At 56.8% G+C, this 22,376-nt stretch overlaps 3 protein-coding genes across 4 annotated transcripts in view; 2 read left to right on the top strand and 1 right to left on the bottom strand.

Moving 5' to 3' along the window:
- Positions 1–1,323: 1,323 nt before the first annotated feature.
- Positions 1,324–3,278, top strand: SYNGR2 (synaptogyrin 2; the record flags this gene model as incomplete). Its single annotated transcript, XM_025047073.1, has 3 exons — positions 1,324–1,714; positions 2,035–2,174; positions 2,273–3,278. Coding segments are annotated over 3 exons (729 nt in total), but the record flags the coding sequence as incomplete, so codon positions are not given.
- A 999-nt stretch (positions 3,279–4,277) lies between these two features.
- On the bottom strand, positions 4,278–13,219 carry TK1 (thymidine kinase 1). 2 transcript variants are annotated; one of them, XM_015589750.2, is made up of 7 exons: positions 13,055–13,219; positions 12,712–12,743; positions 11,675–11,785; positions 9,765–9,858; positions 5,617–5,706; positions 5,240–5,359; positions 4,278–5,151 (listed from the first exon to the last, which is right to left on the bottom strand). In XM_015589750.2, exons 1-7 carry the CDS (start codon positions 13,118–13,120, stop codon positions 4,933–4,935), a joined length of 732 nt encoding a protein of 243 aa, XP_015445236.1. In that variant the 5' UTR covers positions 13,121–13,219; the 3' UTR covers positions 4,278–4,932. The 2 variants fall into 2 exon arrangements, with proteins under 2 accessions (XP_015445236.1, XP_006912239.1); XM_006912177.3 differs by lacking the exon at positions 13,055–13,219 and adding an exon at positions 12,855–13,012.
- Positions 13,220–13,425: 206 nt separating this feature from the next.
- The window catches only part of AFMID (arylformamidase), a 16,297-nt gene continuing 7,346 nt past the window's right edge, over positions 13,426–22,376 (top strand). The window contains 4 exon segments of the mRNA XM_006912385.3: positions 13,426–13,539; positions 15,113–15,203; positions 22,067–22,171; positions 22,254–22,302. Of these exon segments, the coding sequence (XP_006912447.1) occupies positions 13,480–13,539; positions 15,113–15,203; positions 22,067–22,171; positions 22,254–22,302 (305 nt within the window). The 5' untranslated portion in view covers positions 13,426–13,479.

Here is a 22,376-nt window from a genome sequence, read left to right as displayed (position 1 = left end):
TGGTAGTGGGGGTAGCTTGCGGAAGCTCCCGGACAGGTGGCCGGCACGCCGCGACGCCAGCGTGGGGAATTCACTGGGTGGGGGCTTTCCGAAGCCATGTGGGGTGCGGGGGGAGCGGCGGCCTGGCGCCCTGAAACGGGGTCTTCTTTTCACCCGGAGCAGCCCGCGGGTCTGCTTCCCCTCCAGACACTGGGTGACCCTGGGATGCACCTCTCCCCATGAGCCAGGTGATCCCTCCAGCACTGGATTATTGGGGTGGAAAGGTCGGGGGGCGCCCCGTGTTCTTGGACAGCTGGCATCCAGAGCTGGACAAGGTGGGGAGGCTGCAGGCCAGGCCTGCAGTGCCCATACCACACCTGCCTGGGACTGGAGCCTTCTGAGGTACCCTGGTGGCACCCATCCCCTCCCTGCCTGATGTGGGTCCCACCCCAGTAGCAGATGTCCCGTGCGTCGGGATGGCAGTGCCAGGAGTCGGGCCTGGCACACTGCTCCCGGCATCCCTGAGTTCCGGCTTCATCTCCGGGGGGGTGGGGCTTGTGGCTGCCAGCTCCAGAGCCTGTTGAGAGGGCCGGTGCAGGCAGGCTGGACCGGCAGGGGAGAGGCCTGGGCCTGTCCCAGATGAAGCCAGGTGTCCAGAAAGGCCTATACCTGCTGACTTGGGGCATGGATGGGTGGTGGCCTTCAAGTTTGTAGGGGGAGACCAGGTGACAGGAGGCTCTTCCCAATGGCTCGGCATCCCTCCTGGAGTTCTGGCTGGTCCACCTCCCTCCACCCCCTCCCCGGGACCAGGACAAGGCGGGGAGGAGCTGTGCCCACGGGCCTGCTTGCTGGTCAGACTAGCTTGGAGCATCCTGTGTGGGCGGGCAGGGGGGAGGGTGAGGGAGTAGACTGGGGTTTCCTCAGAGGGGAGGGGCCAGAAGTCCTTGTAGGAAAAAAACTGGCCAAACTGGGGAGGCCGACCTTAAGAAGAGTGGGAGGGGTTGGAGAGATGGGGATCTTTCCACTGAGGTGGTGGTGGGAGGGGGGTGTCTCCCATCCCTGGGGTGTCAGACAGGGGTTGTGTGCTATCGAGGTGACCCAGCAAAAGGTGATCAGAGTGAGACTCCAAGCCCGAGTTTCTGTGCGTTGTGTCTGAAGCTCACTGACAGTGGGGACGGGCAGGTTGCCTTTGACCCCATCACAAACGTCACCCCTCCAGGCAGGCAGCTGGGGCAGGGCAGTCCCCGCCCAGGAGATTCCCCAGTGATTCTCCGCAGCCTCAGTTCAGGAATCCCCCGCCACAGCCCCTCGTGACGGAGGCCGGCCTGGAGGAGGGGGAAGTGAGGATGCAGAGGCCAGCTCACGCCCCCGGCTCGGAAGGGCCTTCGATGCCGGCCTCCGCCAGGGGCACGGGGGCAGTGGGAGAGGCCAGGGCCCCCCGCCTCGTGGGCTGCCCTGGGGTTTGGCCGCGCTCAGCCCCTGCCCGTCTGCCGCCAGGTCTTCGCCTTGATAGTGTTCTCCTGCATCTTCGGCGAGGGCTACAGCAACACGCATGACTCTGGGCAGAGGTACTGCGTGTTCAACCGCAATGAGGACGCCTGCCGCTTCGGCAGCGCCATCGGGGTGCTGGCCTTCATGGCCTGCGCCGCCTTCTTCGTGGTCGACGTCTACTTCCCCCAGATCAGCAATGCCACTGACCGCAAGTACCTGGTCATCGGAGACCTGCTCTTCTCAGGTATCTGCCGGTGGCAGCTTCCTTCGAGCTCAGGAGCAGGGGGTGTTCCCAGAAGCTCTAAGGTTCTGTGATCTGGGGGCCTTGGCACCCTGGGGAGCGGCCGGGGGCCGTGCAGGGTCGCAGCCCCGCCTGGGTTCTGACGGCGTGAAACCCACTGGTGTCGAGTGACAAGTGCAGGGCTTTGGAGCCAGGCCTCCCTTGGTGGCATCCAGCCCCCACCCAGGCTTCTCATCAGTGCCCTTTACTCTCCCGGAGGCTTCTGGGAGGTCCCGCCCTCCTCCTCTGGGGAGCCAACCCTGCGCTCCCGGTCCTCTCCCCAGCTCTCTGGACCTTCCTGTGGTTCGTGGGTTTCTGCTTCCTCACCAACCAGTGGGTGGCCACCAACCCTCAGGACGTGCTGGTGGGAGCCGACTCGGCCCGCGCGGCCATCACCTTCAGCTTCTTTTCCATCTTCTCCTGGGTAGGTGGGCCCAGTGGCCAGGGGCTGGTGTCTTTGGGGAAGGTGGCGGGGCTCTGGTGAAGGGTGGTGAAGGAACCCAGCCTCGGGGCTCCCCGCAGGGCGTGCTGGCCTCACTGGCCTACCAGCGCTACAAGGCTGGGGTGGATGACTTCATCCAGAACTACGCGGACCCCACCCCGGACCCCAGCACAGCCTACACGTCCTACCCCGGCCCGCCTGTGGACACCTACCAACAGCCGCCTTTCACCCAGAACGCCGATCCCGCCGAGGGCTACCAGCCGCCCCCCGTGTACTAAGCTGCCGTGGGGATGGTGAGGGGCGCAGGGAGGGTGAGGGACACCCCTCGGTCCTGGGGTCCTGGACTCCTCCCCTGAGGCTTGCCTCCCGGAGCTCATGCACAGCCCGGAGCACTCCTGCTCCCCACGCCCCAACCCGCCCACCCTCCTTGGGGCACGTTTTAGGAGAGGGTTTTTAGCCAAACGTTTGTCGTTGCTTGTAATGATCCCCAGCCCTGCCCAGAGTGGCTCGAAGTGCCTGACTGTGCTGTTCTGACAAGTGCCTTAGCTTCTCCCCAGCCCGAAGGAGCCGGGCTCAGTCCAGGCCGTAGGGCTGCAGTGACTTGGGGTTCTCTGCCAAAGATGAGCTGGGGGCCTTCCACCAGCCCTGCTGCCAACACAAGGCTGGGGCTCCCCTCCTCCTCACTCAGGTTTGTTTCCGACCCCCCGCCCTCCTCCCCAACCCCCCCAGAGCAGCAGCTCATGCTCACTGCTGGTGTCTGCTAGCTTTTGGATCTGGGGCCACTACCCTGTGCCAGTGCCTCTGGGCCACCATCCTCGTAGCCATGGGACAGGGCTGGTGCCTGCCGCAGGGGACACTGGGCAGCACTTCATGCTCAGCGCTCCCGCCCCTGGCTGCAGGGAGGGTCTTTGCCTGATGACACCCAGCTTTATGTAAATAAATATTGTGCCACTGTTAGGAGGTGTGGGGTGCACCCACAGCCCCAGGCTGTTCTGAATGTATGAAAAAGCTTTGGGGGAGACACACAGCACCCCTGGATTCTGTTAGACTGGTTTGGAGATGGAATAAATTTTTCTCACTCGTGAATCTCCGCTGTCATTGGTTGGGCCTCAGCCTGGTGTAGGAGGAGGGGACACTACTCTGGGGGACGCCCTCGGAGTGGCATTAGGGAGCCGCATTTCGAGGTGTGGTAGTGGGCTGCCTCCCCGCCCAGGGGCCCGCTCGTACGGTGCCTTCCATCAGCATCTTAAAATAGCAGCCGAGCTCAGCTCATAAACAAGCTGGGTTTTCTGTGCCTGCTCCGGGTTTGGTGGGGGCACCTGGGAGCCGACCTCTGAATGCCCCTTCCTGTTACCCTTCCCACCCCCCTCAAAGTAAAGGACCCCCCCGGGAGGGGCCAGGGCCCTCTACGTCCTGTAGACGGGGCTCAGCACCTCTGGAACTTGTCCTGGGACAGGGCCAGGAGCAGGCTTGGCCACCCAGCCCCCAAGGGAGCGAGCGTGTCCCCTCAGGAGGCCGGGGCCCCCGAAGCAGGCCCCAGCTTCCCCTTTTGAGCAACAACAGGGCGCTATCAAAAATGGGCCCTAATTGTTTCAAAATCCTGAGTGAAAACGAATAGCATTCTGTGAATGACAACCTCAGCGCGTGCCACACCTGGGACCTGTGTGCACGGGGTGAACCCTCAGCCCAGGCCCACCCCCACCCCCACCCCGGGGGTTCCTGCCTCCATGTGAGCTGCCTGAGGCAGAGCTGAGCTAGTTTTCTTGGCTCCTGAACTGTCAAGTGTCCGTTTCACAAACAAAACCTGACCTCACAGCCCCAGCTGGCAGCACTGACCACGACCTCCTCGTCTTTCCAGTTCGGGGCCCAGGCTCTTCAGGACGCCCGTTTCGTCCTGACGTCCGCCCAGACTGAAGAGCTAACGTGCGTCTCACAATCATTTCTCAGTCAAAAAGCCTGGTGCTGAGAGAGCAGTGGTGTAAACAAGGATCCAGGAAGACGTCCCCACCGAGTCACGTCCCCACCGAGTCACGTCGGTGCCTGCGGTGTGGCCCGGGGATTCCAGGCGCTTAGAGAGAAATACGCTCCTGCCAACTAGTGCATTTTAATGTCACGTATTCATTTCACTCTCTACCACAAGAATCAGGGACCTTGCCCCCAGTTCCCCATAAAAGACTAGCAAACCCCTGGGGTCTGAGCCTCAGCAGGTGTCACCCACATGAATGAAGCTGTGAGCCTCAAGAAAGTCATCACCAGAGCAGGAAGAGCTTTCAGCCCACAGGGAAGCGAAAGGGCACAAGTCTAGCCGCCCTCCGGCTGGGAGCCTGTCCCAGGCCAAGGGACAGAATCCTTTGTGTGGAATGAGGCTCCGCGCTGAGCCAGAGGTGCTGCCGCCTGAACTTCCCAGTGAGAACCGAAACTCAACAGTGAAAGCCACAGAGGGGGAAGAAGCCAGCCGGGCTGACGTCACAGCAGCGTGTGGCCTGCCCCACAGCTCAAAGGAGAAGGAGCGGTGCGGGCAGTGGCCGGCTCCAGCCCGGGGTGGTCCTGAGCGGATCGGCAGCTGGGAAGGGAACTGAGAGGCAGTGGGCAGGCAGAGGGAGAAATGGGCCGCATACCGCCAGCAGGGCAGGGCCCTGTGATGGCAGAAAGTTCCAGGTGCCCAGGAAGCCTCACCCACCTGGGACTTCCTCCTCTGACAGGCCGCCGGGCATGCAGAGGGGAAGGCATCACTGGGGCCTCAGTTGGGGGGGCTGCGCTGCAGGATCTGATGCGCAGCGAGGGGCTTCCGGGCCCCCGTGGCCGCCCTGGCCTCCGCGGCCTCCCCCAGCTTTCCCAGCACCAGCCAGTTCTCCTTGTCCTCGTTGCTGTCCAGCCCGTCGGGCTGACCCGAGGCCTTTCGGAAGTAGCAGAGGCGGCACACAGCGTGGTATTTGTCAGCTCCTCCGATCACCTCAACCTAGCCCGGGGGACACGAAGGGCCTGGGCTGAGCGGGCACAGCACCTCCAGGCCGCCCCCACCCTGGGAGAAGTTGGGTGGCAGCTACCTCCTTCTCCATGCCCAGCCTCTTGGTGTAGGCGGCTTCGCGGAAGCACTCCATGCACACGGCCGTCAGCTTCACCACGCTCTCGGCCAGGGGCACCAGGTTCAGGATGGTCCCGAAAGCCTGCAGTCCCGGGAAATACAGCAGGTGCGCACTCAGCCGGCCAGGCAGGTCTGTGGAACACTTGCTGTCCCCCCGCCAGTCACACCCTGTGCTGCCGGGGGCACCCAGTCTGGGATAGACTCAGTCCTGGGCAAACCGGGAAGCCGGGTCATCCGGGGGCACGGCACTGGGATGAAGAGGCTCCAGCACGGCCCCGTGCCTGCCCAGGCCCTTCCTCCCTCCCGATCCCATCCCAAGACCTGGGCCAGACGCCTCACCTTCCTCTGGAAGGTTCCATCCAGTGCAGCCACAATCACAGTCTTCCCGGCGTTGGCCATGGCCTCGCTGAACTCCACAATGTCAGGGAACTGGGAAAGGTGAGCGGAAAGAGCGTCCGCCCTGAGCAGCAGCTCCCAGGAGCCACCGAGATGCTGCCGGGCAGGGAACTCCAGCCACCCGGATCGGCCTAGAGCACAAACAGGGACCCTAACCCTCCCCGCCAGCCCCCCAGCTGGAGACCAGTGTTTCTGCACTCACCCCCCACCACAGTCATGGGTGCTCAGGCCAGAGGGCTGCCTGGGGCTGGAACCCATCAGCTGTGTGGCCCTGGCAATGACTTCCTGTTCTTGAGCCTAAGTGGCCAGAAAGGCCTCGGTGTTGCTTGAGGATTAAAGGCACTGAGTTTATTACACACGCCACTCGGCTGATAGGCGGGGGGGCTTCGCCGTCTTACTGTTTAGCATAAAGTGCGCTGCCAGGATGACGGCACGCCCTTCCAGACACGGCCCTCTGCGGTCACTACTCGGTAAACCGACCTTCATTTTACGTGGCCCAGGGCAAGGGTGCTACTCAAATGAACCATTTGGTGCATGTTTATTGGTCAGTCATATTGCCTTCTAGATGTTGGTCTCTGGGTTGACTGAAGTGACTTTGGGCAAAGGGCCTTTCTCTAAGCCGCCATCAGGGATAAGGACAGAGCCACCCAGGTCCCTGTAGCATTCCCAAACGTCCACTGGTAACCACGTTAGTTTTTCAGGCTGTGTTACGGGTTGAACTGTGTCCCCTCCCACCCCCCAAATTCATGTTGAAACCTTAACCCCCAATATCTCAGAATGTGACATATGGAGATAGGGTCTTTGCAGAGGTCATTCAGCTGAAGCGAGGCCCGTAAGGTGGGTCCCAATCCAGTGACTGGGGTCCTTATAAGATGGGACATTTAGACAGAGACACACACAGGGAAGATGTGAAGACACAGAGCCGTCGGCATCTACAAGCCAAGGACAGAGGCCTGTACCTGGTCCTCAGTCACGGCCTTGGCCTGCACCTGCCCACCTTAAAACGGCTGACATTTCAAATGGAACTTTGAAGTCCCTAGTGGATTCCGGGCTTTCTTGGTAGATGAGGAGAGGTTAGAGGCCTCCAGGTCGGCCTCCGCCTCCATCATCACCTTGCCAAGAGCTGGCTGGCTCAGGACGTGCAGCGAAGGACGTGGGCTCCGCTTCTGGGCACACATGCCGGTGCAGACGGCACGCGTCCACCAAGGACCGGAAGGAAGGACGCGACGGAGAAAATCACTCGAGCAGGAGTGGTAACAGACTCGATGAAACGCCAGACAAAACTCAAAGGCAAAAGAACAGGGGACAGATATTTGCAGCACGTGGCCAAGTGGCCCCGTCGGTCAGATAAAGGACAAACCAAGGAGAAGGTGGGTGCAAGCAGTAAAAAGAGCGACTTACGGAAGGAGAAATGGATGCGAGCGGCTAACAAACACGGGAAAAGATGTCAGCCAGAGTAGCGACGAACGAGAAACGCAGTGAGCGCAGGATGTGTGTGCCCGTGGCCCCTGCCCCCTGCCGCCCGCCCCGCCACCCGACTCTCCCGGGGGTTTCTGCAGAGGCCAAGCTGTCCCACCGCCTTCCTCCGCCCCCCGCCGGCCACCCTCCCAGCCCTCCGTGCCTTCGCCCAGCTCAGATGGCGCCTCCCTCCAGCGGCTTCCAGGCTCTCCTGGGGTTAACTCCCCACCCAAAGCCGACTGGCCGCCTTTATTGTCCTGAGACGCCCAGCCCGGCACAGGCCAGCCTCGGGCTTCACCCCTGCCGCCCACTCTCCTCAGGCAGCCCCGGAAAGCGTCACCCCCACTGTGGGTCTGTCCCCCCCACGCGGCCTTCCTCCTCCAGCCGTCACCTATGACACGCTTCTCCTCGCTAACGGGAGCGTAAGCGCAAGGGCGGAGGCTCTGGCTGTATCCCTGACACCTAGGACATCGCCACCATGTGGCACCAGCTCGGAAAATACCGAGAGAACGAGACTGGCCGGCTGACCAGCACCCCACTTAGTAGGAGTCCCAGCACACCGGGCGGCAGCCCGAGATGTCCGTCACTGCCTTCGAATGCTGCACGGGGTCAGCTGAAGGAGGAGGTGGCACATGCGTAAGGGCGGGCGTTTGCTGATGTGGACAAATGGCCACATCGTGTGACACAAGCCCAATCTATAGCCAAACACGAGTCCGTAAAGACTAGAAGGACACCGATCGCGTTACGTGTTGTCTGTTGTTCTGGGCAGGGAAAAGTCGCTCCGGTGACAGGAAGGAGCTGGCCGGGCACCCACAGCCCGGCCTCGGTGCTGTCCCGCTGAATACACAAGGCCGCTCTGTGACTGTGAGTGGTCAAGACAAAAACAAGACCACTCCCCGGTCACATGTCTGAGCAGAGACAGAGACAGACCGTGAACGAAGGACCAACCCCCGCTCCCCCGGCCACCAGAAGTGCGGGGCTAGTGTCCTCCTGACCCACTCTCCCTAGCGAAAAGGCCAAAGACCACTTCCCTTCCCGAGGGCACTGAATCGAGGTAAACCAGCCCCTTAAAGCCCCCCCAAGAATGACCCCACACAGGCCCCAATCCTAACACTAAGTCCTCCCCAGCCCCTCACGGGACACCCCTGGGTCCCACGGTGTGTTCAGACCGGAACCTGGTTGGCTCTGGGGCCGTTCTTGGTGGTCTCGGGCTAGAGGACGTGGACAGTGGTCACCTACGGACTTTCGTGCGTAGTCTTAACTTCTAGGTCACACATGTTACTATTTGTGTAGTAAAACAGATAAGACATAAAAAGGTTTTTAAATCACGACTTCCACTACCGCCTAGCCATTAAGCCACAGGCGGGGGTGACCGCTGCGAGGCTCACACGCCAGCACCCTCGGCTTGCATCTGGGGTCTTCAGGGGCCGTCTCCCCAGATGCCAATGACATCCGCAAAGCAACATGAGCGCCTCGCCCACAGTCACGAAGCACAGGCGTTCCGACTCCAGGAAGGCATGTCTGGGACCCCAAAGGGTCCGCCCCTGGGGGGTGGGAGACCCGCCAGCCTCGCCACGTGAGAACACAGCATGTGGCTGTGACAGAACACCCTGTAGGACGTTACAAACCCAGCACCTGGTTCTGCCCTGGGAACCTAGGAGGCGGGGTGGGCAGAGACCGCTAACCGAATAAACAAAAAAAATTCTCTAACTTCCAATTTCCTCTTCCTCCAGGGCAGAGCTAGACTAACTGCAGCCAATACACTTCTAGCCCGGCTCACAAAATCCCCACACGAGGCGACCCGCCCCGGTTTCCCATTTCCGCCACTGGATGCGGCCATGCAGGACCGCCTCAGAAGCCACGCGTGCGGACGGGGACCTCGTCGGCAGGCCTCCCCCCGCCGCCTTGGAATAAGCGCCTGTCCCGTTCAGCTGCTGGGACCAGGGGTCTGTAGCAGCTTCGCGGACCCACCTCCACGGCGCGGGGCGGGGCAGGGGCTGTTTCATCCATTCAGAGTCACTTGGCAGAAACAAAAAGTTCCGAAGCACGAAGCACAGGAGAGAAACGGAGGCCACAGAAACGGCCCGCCTGGTCTGCAGAGCTGGAAACAGTGAGCTGGAAAGACTGTGAAACGAGATCTCGGAATGACAGCGGGAGGGCGGTGAACCGTCGAGTGCAAACCGGGCGACGCGGATCGGATCAGAGGAGATGCAGAGAGAACTAGCTGGAAACCCCAGAAACGAACACCAGAGTCATCGAAACCAAGCACGCATCGGGACCCCTCGCGAGAGAGGTGGGGTGACAAGGGCTTCCTTCTCCCTGCCAGAAAGGAAGGCACGAGCGCTCGCATCTAGAAGCCACACCAAACACACACGGGATAAACTTAAATGAAACCTCTCGGGACACGCTGTTCCGAGACAGAAGGGACCGCTGACCTGGGCGGGCGGGACCAGCAGTACGACAGCGGCCCTCCGGTGCGGCCAGGAGTGCCGAGGCTTTCCCAAAGCAAAGGAAAAATGACGGCCCCCCTACCATTTGCTACCCAGCTTGACCCAGAGAACAGAATAAAGATGAGATAGGGGGACAGTGAGGGGAGCTCATGGGAAGAACGACGCCAGGACAAACCAACTCACAAACTGCCCTTCGTCGATGCCTATGACAGTCACGCCCAGGGCCTCCTGGGCCACGTCGCGGAGCAGGCAGGCCGGCAGCGCCTCCATGGTGTTCCTGCGGGGAAAGCCAGCAGGTGAGCAAGGGACAGCAGCCACCAGGATGCAGGGGCCCGAGCAGCTCTCCTGAGCACCCCCCTACCGGTGACGCAGGTTGCCCTGAGTGCTCAGGGCATCGAGGAGCTGGCGCCCTGGGAAGGCCTTTGAGGGGGACACCGGCCCTCTGGACCAGATGTCAGTGGGGCCACTGTAAAGTTCTCCTCTGCTTCTGTTCAACGGTGGGCCGGGATGGACAGGGTGACCTCATCAGGCACAGCAGCCAGGGCTTACGGTCCTTTTAGGAGCCGACGAAATATTCTAATTTCAATTAAAAATCAGGAGAATAAGTATAATACAGCCTGCATCATATCTGTCTTCATATCGATGTAATCATAAAATACAATGTTTTTCTTTTCGTGGAGGGAGGGGCCCACGAAGGCAAAGTGCCAACATGGTCCTGGGCAGAGCTAAGCTTGGAACCACAACAGCCACGCAGTGACCAGAAGAACTTCCTCCACTCAGCACCCCCGGCCGATTAAAAGATTTCTCCAAGATCACAGAGTTATTTGCTGGCACAGCCGGATTCCAAGTCCGCCGTCACACTGCTATCTCGTGTCCTACCCAGCGGTTTGAAAGCGAAAGGCCATGTGTGGGAACGTCCCAGTGCATTAAATGACACGCTGGACTCTGTCCTGCCCCCCGCAAGCCAAGGCCTTTTGGAAGAGGAAGGCTGCTTTGTCCTCTGTCTTTTTAAACAGTTTCTATGTTTTTCTACAATGTTTTCTTCTGTTTCTATTTTTGCTTGCTCCTCTGAGCTGGCCTTCGAGGAGTTGGTAGTTTCCTGAACGCTCAGCAGTTTGCAACTGTATTTATAAAAAATTAAATACTTTACAAGTACAGCTGAGTTATTATCTTGCCATCGCCCTACTATTTCATGCATTCTAAACTCCCTCTCCCCTCCCAAAACAGAGAAAAGCAGAGGGCGGGCAGGAAGCAAGCCGGTTACAGCTTCGGCAAGGGCAGCGTCTCCACTCCTGCTGAGTACTCGGTCACGGTCACTGGCCCCACAGCTCCCCACAGCTCGTGTTAGACGGGATTTGTGGCACCTGGCCAGAACCCAGGTTTAACCCTGCTCTGACCAACTCCAGACACGGAACTTCTAATCCCTGCACCATGTTGCCTCCTCTGCCCTCACTGTCCTCCCAGGGTGTCCCCGTCCTGTGCAGTGGACACCACGTGTCAGCGGTGAGGAAGCACACTGGGAGGCGTAAGTAGACCTGCATCAGACAGCACAGCCTGGAACGTGACTCTAATTCCCGACACCTGGCCGCAAGACCCCGGCATCATCCACCCCACCGCCCGCCCAGCTTCGGGAACCCCACACCCCCACCCCGAAGCCGTGAGCCCTGCATGCGACATGGCACGGCTTCGCTGCGGGCAGCGCAGGTGGACAAGCCCGGAGGACTGAGAGAGCCAGTTCGCGACCTCTGCATAGCCGTAAACGCCGGAGCGGGGCTGCTCGGCAGCATCCCTGGCCCCCATCTGCCGGATGCCAGAAGCATGCACCCCCGCCTCCAGCCGGGAAAACCACAAACTCCAGACATTGCCAAATGGACTGTGGGGGGCAAAATCGCGCCGGCGAAGATCCACCGGGCTGGAGTCCAGCAGAAGGCCATGTGCTAGGCAAGCTTGCCACGCAGCTCGTAAGGTCTGCTGAGCCGAAAGTTCAGTACCAGGCATCCGCCTGATTGCCCCACCCCACGAAAGGGCTCTGACGGCATGTTCCGGGTGGGCTCCTCGGAAGAGGTGACAGGACAGGAGGGGCAGGGACTGACCGGTCATGCGTGCAGAAGCTGTCGCTGTACCGCGTGTCTTTGGCGTATTTGATCATCAAGCACCTGTACTGGGCAATCTGGAAGCGTCGGAGCCGTCTCATGAGCTCCGTGCTGCAAGGGCAGAGCGGCTGGTGAGAGGGGGTGGGCACACCCATCGGCCGGAGCCAGGGCACGCGGAGACCCCACCAGCAGACGGACAGATGGGAGAGCGGGGTATGGAAAAGGCCAGTGAGGACGAGGGGGCCGCCCCGAGGTCAGTCGAGATCTGAGAGGGGCTTAAACAAGTGCCCTGTGTCACTGGGGGCCTGGTGACAGAGAAGGCACTCAGGTAGTTTGGGGAAGGACTGGAGGGGTTTCTCCGGGACATGGGGGGCTGGGCAGAGGCAAAGTCCTCAAGCAAAGGAGAGGGCTCCGAAGTAATCTCCCAGAGTTCTTTTCTTCACAGACTGAAGTGACGTCACAAAACCTTTTTGAGCAGCTAAAGCACTTTGTCTCTAGGTCTAAGAGCCCCACCCTGGGCCTCACCCTTGTAGGCCAAGGGAGTTACGGAGGGGCTCACTGGCGCCACCTCGTGGAGAGTGGTTCTATGACATAGGGGAGCAAAGACGCCTGGCCTGACTCTTCGGTGTGGAATGTAATTTTCCCGGCCGACTAAGGAAAGTCGCACAGGAAGGAGGCGCATAGACACAGCGAGAAGCAAAGGGCCTGGCCCACAGGGGACACAATTTTTAAAAGACTGGGACGCCACCTACCGAGCGAGGGGCTAAACTGTAAGCAGCTGTGACCAGCTCGGGAAGGAGCGTTCCTTGAGTGACACTAACAGGAGCAGCGTTAGACCTGGGCAGGCGGGGGAAGAGTGCCTCCTCCAGGACCGGACTGCAGGGAGGGGTGGCATGCAGGGCGGGAACGCAAGGTCTGGCAGTGGGGGCTGTCCTGAAGGGGGGCTCTGAGAGGGGCGGCAGGAGAGGAGGGCAAGGTCGCGGTGGGGATGGAGAAAGTGGTCCCAGACCATCCTCCCCGCCCGGCGAGGCCATTACCTTTTTCCTGAGAACATGGGTCCGAGGATCACCTAGGAAAGAAGAAGAGGTCACTTCGGGGCCCGCTCCGCACGAACGCTGGGGCACGAGCCACGACCCCGACCCGGATCCCGCATGCAGGGACCCGGCCCCGGCGCCCGCACCTGGATCTGCCCCCGGGTCTTGCTGGGGGAGCCAGGCAGCACCGTGGGCAGGTTGACGCAGCTCATGGCACCTCCAGGAACCTCTCCGGACAGAAACCTCGCTCGCACCCGCAGCTCCGAAAGCTCGCGCCGGTTCCCGCGCGCCCACTTTTACCCTCCGCGCGCTGGCGCATGCAGGGACCCGGCCCCGGCGCCCGCACCTGGATCTGCCCCCGGGTCTTGCTGGGGGAGCCAGGCAGCACCGTGGGCAGGTTGACGCAGCTCATGGCACCTCCAGGAACCTCTCCGGACAGAAACCTCGCTCGCACCCGCAGCTCCGAAAGCTCGCGCCGGTTCCCGCGCGCCCACTTTTACCCTCCGCGCGCTGGCCAATCGGGAGCCGGCACCGCCGGCGCCACCGTCCCTCTGTCAATCACCGCGCAGCCGTGCAGCTGGCGGGAGATCGCTCTCTCGCCCCGCCCCCTGGCGGGTGGGATCGACGATGCGCGCGCGCACTCGGCTCGAGGCGCCAGGGCCGCGGCGGTGGGCGGGGCTTCCGGGGCGGGGCCTGGCCCGAGCCTCGCCCCGCCCCATCGCCCACGATAAGTACGCGGGGGCTGTTGCACGTCTGGTTGTAGACCGCGGGATGGCGGGACCGCGTGAGTGCGGCAAGGGCGAGGCTCCCTGGAAGAAGATGTCTAAAGAGGTAGGAGGATTGCGGAGAGTGGCTGGGGCTGAGGACTATAGCTTAGAGATAAGGTGAAATTTCTAAGAACGAAGCTTAGAAACGCTCTACTGTGGTAGTCTTTGAGCGCCTACTGTGTGCCGGTCCCCGAAGGCTTTAGCACCGCGTTGTCATCGCAGGCAGGCTTTTGTGAGCCTGATCATAAGGGTAGAGAAAATCGAAGCCCTGGCTATGTTAATCTCCATAAACCCACAGGAGTTGAGGCTGAAGTCCCCACCTGCATCTGAAGTTATGCAGTGTGTATGGAGGACGTGCCAGACGCTGAAGGTTGCGGAAAGGCCGGTGTTTACCTAGGGGTGGTTATGAGGGTTAGAAACAACATATGGCAAGCACTTATTATGATTATCATTCAGTTATAATTTATAGTTCTCCTGCATTGTAGGCAATGGTTCTTTTTCTGGTCATGGACACATCTGAGAATCTGTTGGAGGTTATAGATACTGGCCCCCTAAGAAATCTCATTTTCTGTCTGTCTCTGTCACACACACATACACCCCTAGCAATATCAGAGGACTCTCAGAAATCTATTGCAATATCGTTATCAAAAATAATAGCAATAAATATTATAGCAGTCACTCAGTGTGCCATACTACAAGTAATAACATTTACAGGTACAGACTGCACAGATCCAAAGATCCCTGTTCAACAGGAAGAGGAGATAACCCTCGTTTGAATGGTTAGCTTTACTTCATTTACATGCCTTATTGTCTTTGACCCTTGTGAGGCTGTTATGCCCATTGTATAGATGAGGGAACTGAGCCCCAGAGACTGTAAGTAAGCTTCCAACAGTAAAACAGCCTTTAAGTGAAGGAGCTTGGATGGCACTCAGCCCATCTGACTCCAGAGCCCGACGGCTCGCCATGAGGCCTGTCTTTAAATTCCCCACGCCCACCTTTGAGCCCTTTCTTGCTAACTCGGTTTCTTGTTACTTTCTGCATTAAGTTTGAACTGAACATCTTTGCCTGACAGCCAAGATCCCCCGTCCTCCAGTCCCAGCTCCCCAGCTCATCAGCATTTCCAAACTGACCTTCCAGTCCTTCCTCGTCAACTCTGTGCCTTCGATTGTGCTGTGTCTTCCTGCAGTCAGAAGCGTACCCTCTCAAGGAAGATCAGCTCCACGTCACTCTCTGCGGCGGCCGCCCCAGCGCCCTGGCCTCCCGTGATCTTAGCTGCTGTAGGAGTGGTGCTCATGGTGTCATTAATCGAGACACACTTACAGGACCTCGTCTCCCCTTTATGGCTGTCCACTAAAGGCATGGCTGTCACTCTAGACCCTAGATCTGAGAGCGTCTGCCATGTTATAGCGGAAGCACCTAATTAATTGGCTGGAGGGAGCGGGGCGAGAGGGGTGAGTGGGGATGGATTGTCAGGCTGGAGACTGGAGGGGCTTGAAGGAAGCTGAGGGCATCTGTAAGAGCCTGAGAGATCGAGGAGGGAGCTTCTCAAGGCAGAGAGGAGCCTCCAGGCATGTAGAGGGGAGGGACCACACTCCACAGAGGACAAAGGTCTGAAGGAGCATGTGTCTGTCCCACAGGAGCTGGAGACTCAGTACTTGCCCAGCAGATGGGTCGTCAGGCTGGGAGCAGAGGAAGCCCTGAGGACCTACTCACAGATGGGAGACAAGGGTATTGCGGACCTCTCCGTGACCTCTTTGAGTGGACTTCAGCATGTGGCGGTGGTTTCAGAATGCCGGGGGAGGGGCGGAGTGCACAGTCCCAGTTCAAGGCCATTACCGTAGCCCAGGCATTGCGTAAAGGTGGGCTCATGTTGTAGCCGCCAGCCCCCGATAGATACACGGACCACCAGAAATCAGTGAGTTATAGGAAATACACTCTTTATTCAGCCAGCTGGGTCTGCCCGGGGTACACAGACCCCAAATTAAGCAGCCCCGAAATGCAGAGGTACAGGGTTTTTAAGCCCTAAACCCCATTCTTCATCCTGTTTGAACACACAAGTCTATTTTTCTTCTTTTTACTGTCAACCCACAGGTCGGTTGTGCAAGCGGGGATATAGAAGCAGAAAGCTTATTGTTAGAATGTTACGTTCCCATAGGCGATGGCCTATGTCCCCATGGGCGATAGTCAAGCAGTAATTTTCCAGCCAGCACACTCAGGTCCAGGCGCCAGGGAGTCCTCGCTGCAGAACTGTAGAAGGCAGGAGGGCCCGGGTCAACCATGCTCCCCTCCCTTCCTGCTCTGCCAAGCGTGTCCTTAAGACCACATGCCACAGCGGTACAGGGAGGCGGAGTGAAGAAATGCCGCCCACGTGGGGTATCGCTGCTATTTATACAAAGCAGTGAAGGCTTTTTTTCTTTAAAGAAATCAGGGCCTGGGATCCTGTAAGCTAGTGAAGTGTCTATCTCTGCCCTGTGTCTCCAGATTGCATTTCAAAGAGATGGCTCCCAGGTCCTTGAGAAAAACACCCCTAGGCTATAAAACTGGCTGGAGATTTGTTTAGCTTTTAAAAATATCTACATGCATCTCCAAGGGGTAGAGGAAGGATTTACCGATTGCACAGTCCCCTAAGATAACTGTTCTGAGGGAGGGAGGCAAGCTCTCTTTTCCTTTGGCACCAGGGGGAATTAAATTATTTCTCTTATTTTTGACTCGTATTCACTCTTACAGCGTTGACCTTGCCGCGCGGGTGGTGGTTTCTTCTAATGAGTAGATCACGTTTAAGGGCTGGCCTCCTTCAGGCAGGGCGCACAGGGCCTGCTGGGTGAGCATGGGCAGAGAGCTGAGGGAGGTTTTAAAACTGTTTCCTCCATTAATGGTTTTTAAACTTATGTTACCAAGACTCTCAGTAAAAACACTTACACTGAACTGCAGTCTGACCGCTCCGCCTCTGCGAGCTTCATCCGCTCACCTGAGTTCCCAACTCCCAGCCCCCAGGCCACGCCTCTCCCCCCGGAGGACCAATCGCCAGTGAGATGGGTGGGGCCTCGTGATTGACAGCCTCTGCGACTGACGCAGGTCTCCCACGGCCCCTCCTGCTTTTCATGAGCTTTCATGGGCAATGGGCCACCAGATTGCACCAGAGAAGAGAGAGGAAGAAAACAAAGGCACATAAAATATAAGACCCACTTTCGTTTTATCGTGGCAAATACGCATAACATAAAATTTACCATTTTAATCATTTTAACACTTCAGTCGCGTTTAGGGCATTCACAGTGTTGCGCAACCATCGTCCCTAGTTCCAAAACATCTTCGTCATTCGCTAAGGAAACCCCTCTACCCATTAAGTCGTCACTCCCCCTACCCCCAGCCCTGGCCGTCTCTGCGGATGTGCCTGTTCTGGACATTTCGTAGAAACGGGATCCCATACACGTGGCCTTTTGTGTCTGGCTCCTTGCCCTTGGCGTACTGTTTTGGAGGTCCATCCAGGTCCTAGCCCATGTCAGCACTCCGTCCCTTTTTATGTCCGAATGATATTCCATCCTACGGACATCCCATATTTTGTTTATCCATTCATTCGTTGATAGGCATTGGGGCTGGTTCCACATTTTGACGATTGTGAATAGTGCCACGATGAACATTCGTGTACAAGTTTTTGCTCAGGAGTTCTTACTATGACATTCAACAGACAAAGTCGTTCTACCAAACTGCACGTATTCTAAATGCTTGGTGTCACCTTAGGTACTTAGCTCATGGTGGACCCACGGCAGACAGTGCAGAGCTTCCAGTGTCTACGAACCGTGCCACCGGGCACCATCTGTGGTTGGCTATTTTAGGGAACCGTTGTTTTCTTAGTATACAAGGAGCACAGGCTTACCCAAAAGGGTTTTAAAAATAAAGTCATCGATGACTCCGCCCCCCTGTCATTTACCAGCTGGGGGCTGACGGGATGGCTGCCGCTGCAGGAATCAGCCCTCTGTCGTTAGCCCTCCATGGCTGCGGCAGGTCTCCTGGCCCCATGCTTGCATTGGGGAACTCCGGCCCCATTTCCCCCAGTCCCTCCAGCCCAGGGCTCAGCTGGGTCCGTGGACCTGGTTTCTAGGACCTGGAGCTTCTGTCTGTAGGGGTTTTAACACTTGGTTATAAATAATAGTTGCCCAGTTTTTGCTTTCTCATAAAAGGAAGGTTGTGATGAGGTCTATTCATTGAAGTCCTCCCGTCTTCCGACCCTTGGGGACTCATGCTCTGGGGCGAGGCCGCGCGTCACCTCATTCTCTGTCCCTGCATCCACTGCTGGGCCACCTCCTGGAGAGAGGCCATCTCCTTCTCAGGGTCGGGTTGAGTTTTGGGATCCCCGTGGGAGCGACTCGTTGCAGGCTAACGAATGCCTGCTCCTGCTTGGTCTTAATCCCAATTCAGTTTAGGCCTTGTCTGTTTGGGCACAACAGAAGCCCCGTCGCTCACTTGGAGGAACCCCTGTATTGATTATACTGCTGTCTTTGGACAAACCTCGATGACTGATGACCGATGACCTTGTTGAAACTTTCATACCGCGCTGGTGGGAGGGGAAAGCCCCGCGGACAGGCAGTGGCCTCAGAATAACAAATGCATACACTTTCGACTCAGAAATTCCACTGAGCGCGCTTCCTAGAGAACCTTGCACGCCGGTGTAATAATGTGTGTGCAAGGCTATTCACAGCAGAGTTGTCTGTGATGGCCAAGCCCAGGTGACTCTCAGCAGAGGATCGTCAGTTCATGAGGTCTTAATCCATTCTGCAAGTATTCACTGGATGCCTGACACGTGCTGGTAACTCACATAGGTGCACAGGTCACCAGTGAGCCAAATAGACAACCCCTCGCCCATGCATCGTGATTCAAAGTGGGGGAGGGGTGACAGACAGTGACCATAAGGAGTGAGTGAGTGTCTAATAGAAGGGCAGTGCTGTGAAGAAGGATAGGGAGCCGGTGGGGGGGAGGCAGAGGAGGGGTGTTAGGACGGTCAAGGCCAGCCCCCTGGAGAAGGCCAGCAGACAGAGGTGATTTTGCAGGCCCCCAGGGCCATTGAGGGAGTGTGGGAGCCTGGTCCCCTAGTGTGGCTGTATTTGGAGATGGGGCCTCTAAGGCAGTTATCAAGGCTACATAAGGCTACATAGGGTGGGACCCTGGCCCTGGGGTGAGGGGTGGATTATGAGAAGAGACACCAGAGAGCTCACCTCCCCACAAAGGGACAGAGCTCCACATGCACAAAGAATAGGCCACATGAGCACACAGGGAGAAAGCGCCACCTGCAACCAAAGGCAGGGTCCCCACCAGACACCTGTTAGGCCTTGGCCTTCCCGTCTCCAGAACTGTGAGACAGGAATGTCTGTCATCTGAGCCTCCCACTCTGGTGTTCGCGAAGGCTGCCGCGGCTAAGACAGGAATCCAGCGGATCTGAACCCAGGATCTATGGGTGGTGTGCAAGGTGTAACAGGCTCACGCCTGGGCCGTAGGGCATCTGGTGGAAGCCGGAGAGCAGTGAGGAGCTGTCGCCGCTTCCAGGGGAGAAGCGAAGGGGATCCACAGAGGCCTCAGTGGCGGTGGGGAAGAAACTCAGGATTCGGGGGGAAGGAGAGCCAGGAGAACTTCCCGATGGTCGGGATGTGGTTTGTTTGTCCCAAGCAACTGCTGTGACTAGTTAAATAGATCAATGCACAGTCATAGGATGGAATGTAAGTAATTGTTTTTTAAGAGAGAAAAGAATGAGGAAGTTCTGTGTGCTGATTTGGAAGGCTCTCCAAGAAATCTTAAGTGAAATGGGTAGGGCAGAAATGTATTGAATATGCTGTCATTTGGATAAAGGCAGGGGGATTCTGTGTTGATGGCAGCGGCCACCTCTGCAGGGGACCAGGGGACGAGAGGGGAGGGAACATTTGCTGAAAAGCCTCTTGTGTATTTTTTTTTTTAAACCATATAAACGTATTATTTCTTCATAGGAAGAATTAATGTCTTTCAGTTATTTTTTAAACTGATGTCAGTTAACTCGTAACCTTCACAGATTAAGTTCCTTTAAACATTTGAACACAGTGTACAAAGTGTGATTAAATTCTTGAGAAACACTTCAGCTTAGAATCATAAATGCAACATATTTGATTCACTTAACAAAGTCTCCTGGGGTTCTAATGAATTGAAACTTATCTATTTGCTAATAGATCGATTCCGTTAAGCGTGTCCTATAGAGCGGTCTGTGCTCAGTGTGACGTGTGGACACACACAGAGCCTACTGTGTTCTGGTGGTTAGACCCTTGCAGAAGTCACATGTCAGGCTCTCTGGACAGTTGGTCACTTGAAGCTTTAGGAGATGAGACATCTCCCTCCACCCCACCGTGGGAGCGGGGCTGGGGACCCACAAAACGCAGCCTCCCCTGGCCTCATCCCCTTATTCCAAGGACAGGGGTCAGTGATAGCAAACCTGATTTTGCAACTGCTTCGCTTGGCTTTGGCACATGGGAAATTTGGCATCTCCCATCATTTTTTGTTCCTCTTGGCTTTAAGCAGCCCAGCTGGAATGCAGACAGCCTCTTCTAACAGTTTTATGTGCACCGAGGAAACACAGTTTATACAAACTATCTTCTCCTACCCAGTCTGCCCCTGCTGGAGGTGCAGAGTCACCCAGCAGGATAGCACGGCTTTCTTTGGGGGCCCACTGCGCCCACGAGGTGGGGTCCTGGGGGCCTCCAGGAGCACGTGTCCAATTGCAGGTCTCTTCCCAAGGGTCCTCAGTATCAGCAAGATCGGCCTGACCGCGCCGTATGGTAACGGTTTTCACTGTTTTACATCGCGATATGCTTTTCAGTTTTTCCTTTTCCATTAGAGCATTTGGGGTCCTTTTTACACCCTCTTTGCCTAGTTTAAGGTCATGGAGACCTCCGATTTTCTTTTCTAAAAGCTTAGTTGTCTTGTCTGTCACATGTAGAACTGTTGTCCGTCTGGAATTGGCCTGGTACGGCGTGAGGTAAGGATCAAGACACTTTTTTCTCTCCATTTGGATATTCCATTGACCCGGCGCTGCTTATTGAAATATTTATTTACACAATTTTTTTTTCTTTTTCATAGAATTTTCTTTTAAGTGATTACCATGTATCAGGTCCTGGGTATACAGAGGTGGGCCAAGCCAAGCCCTTGTGATGGACAGACAGTAAGCAAGATGAAACATATACCGGGGTTGAGGAATGCTGGGATACACAGTGAAGCCGAGGTGTGGGATAAACCGTAGTGTATTCAGCCAGTCTTCTATTACAGGTCACTGAGGCTAGGACCAATGTTTTGCTATTATAAATAGCATTACTATGGGCATCTTTTATTTATTCTTTTAATTTTTAATTAGTGTCAAGAATACAGTACATCGGTTAGACATCTGTATAGTTCATAGAACGATTCCCCCAATCGCTCCCTCCCTCCCCTGGCCCTCCACCCAGCCATCATCTTAATGCTGACTGCTTTCCCTCTGCCGTGCTCCCCATCCCCGTGACCAACTATCAGCTACTCATTTGTACTTCTTTAACCCTCTGTTTTTGATTAGTTTGTTCTTTTTATTCCTTAGATTCCGCATGTAAGTGAAATCATATAGTGTTTATCTTTCTCTGTCTGACTTAAATACCTTCTAGGTCCACCCAACCAATATCTTTTCCCATACCCTTCCTTTTAGTCTGTGTCTTCATCTGAAGTGAGTCTCTTAAAGACACCACGTAGGGGTCTTGTTTTCCTTTCTGTTCATCCGCTCTATCTTTTATTTGGAGCATTAATTCTTTGCCATTTGAAGTACTTATTGGTAGGAATGTAGTTGTTACTGTGCGCATCTTTAAAACAAGTCCTTGGGAATATTTCTGATTATTTTTATAATAGATATGTGGATTATGCATCGAAGAATATGATCTTCTTGGCCTTTGATACGTATTTCCAAGTTGCCCTCCAGAAGAGCTTACCAGTTTACACTCTCTCCAGCACCGGTGTTGCGGGGAGCTAAGCTGCTTGGAGTTCAGAATTGTTGGCAGACCCTTTGGTGGGCATTCTTTACTGCCACATGGACATACGGGGTCCCCTACGACCCCCACACCTTGCGTATGGTTTTTTTATACACAGTATTTACAATACCTTTCAATACCCTTCCTCCTTTCTTCCACCTCAAGTCTTAGCCAATTTTCTCTCCCAATATGGCACTCGATTACAAATTTATATTGTTTTCTTATCTATTTATTTCAAGCGAGTTTATATCTTGTTTCCCTAGAAGGTTGTTTTTCCAAATGCCTGGAAAAGTTTCTACTTTCCAGAACACGTAGCGCAATGTAACACAAAAGTCACCATCAAAACGAGCTCCCTTACAGGCAGGAGTTGGCAGGTAGCGTTGGGCCCACTGGATCCGTCAGCCCGGCCTCTGTAATCACACGCATGTGGAGCATTTCAGAACCCAGAACCCAGGGCTCGGGGAAGCACTGACAGCTGGAGCTGAGCCCTCAACCCGAAGGGGCTTTTAGCAAAAAGGCGTCTACCGAAATAACACGGGGATTGCTGTGCCCGAGGTTGCACTGACAGGGACTTGTTTGTTTCCGAGACAGCCACCAAGAGGGCCCGGGCCACCACAAGGAGCCTGCTGGATGTCCCCTACGGAGACAGCGAAGGGGACAAACTGGACATTTACTTTCCCAAGGACGCATCTGGAGGTGCGCGGAGGGGGCTGGCAGCCCCACGGGCGGGCTCGGCTGGGAGCTCGGCCTCAGCCCGCATGCCCTGTGCTCCTAACAGCGCTGCCTTTCTTCACGTTCATTCACGGCGGGTACTGGCAGAGCGGAAGGTGAGTGGGGACCTCTGGCGGACTGCAGAGAAATTCGGTTGACTTTCCCCGGGGCTGCTGCAGCACCGCCAACG

This window comes from Pteropus alecto, unplaced genomic scaffold (genome assembly GCF_000325575.1).
Source record: "Pteropus alecto unplaced genomic scaffold, ASM32557v1 scaffold134, whole genome shotgun sequence".
Lineage (NCBI taxonomy): Eukaryota > Metazoa > Chordata > Mammalia > Chiroptera > Pteropodidae > Pteropus > Pteropus alecto.
The sequence above is the reverse complement of the archived record's forward strand: the minus strand, read 5'-3'. Positions and strand labels throughout refer to the sequence as shown.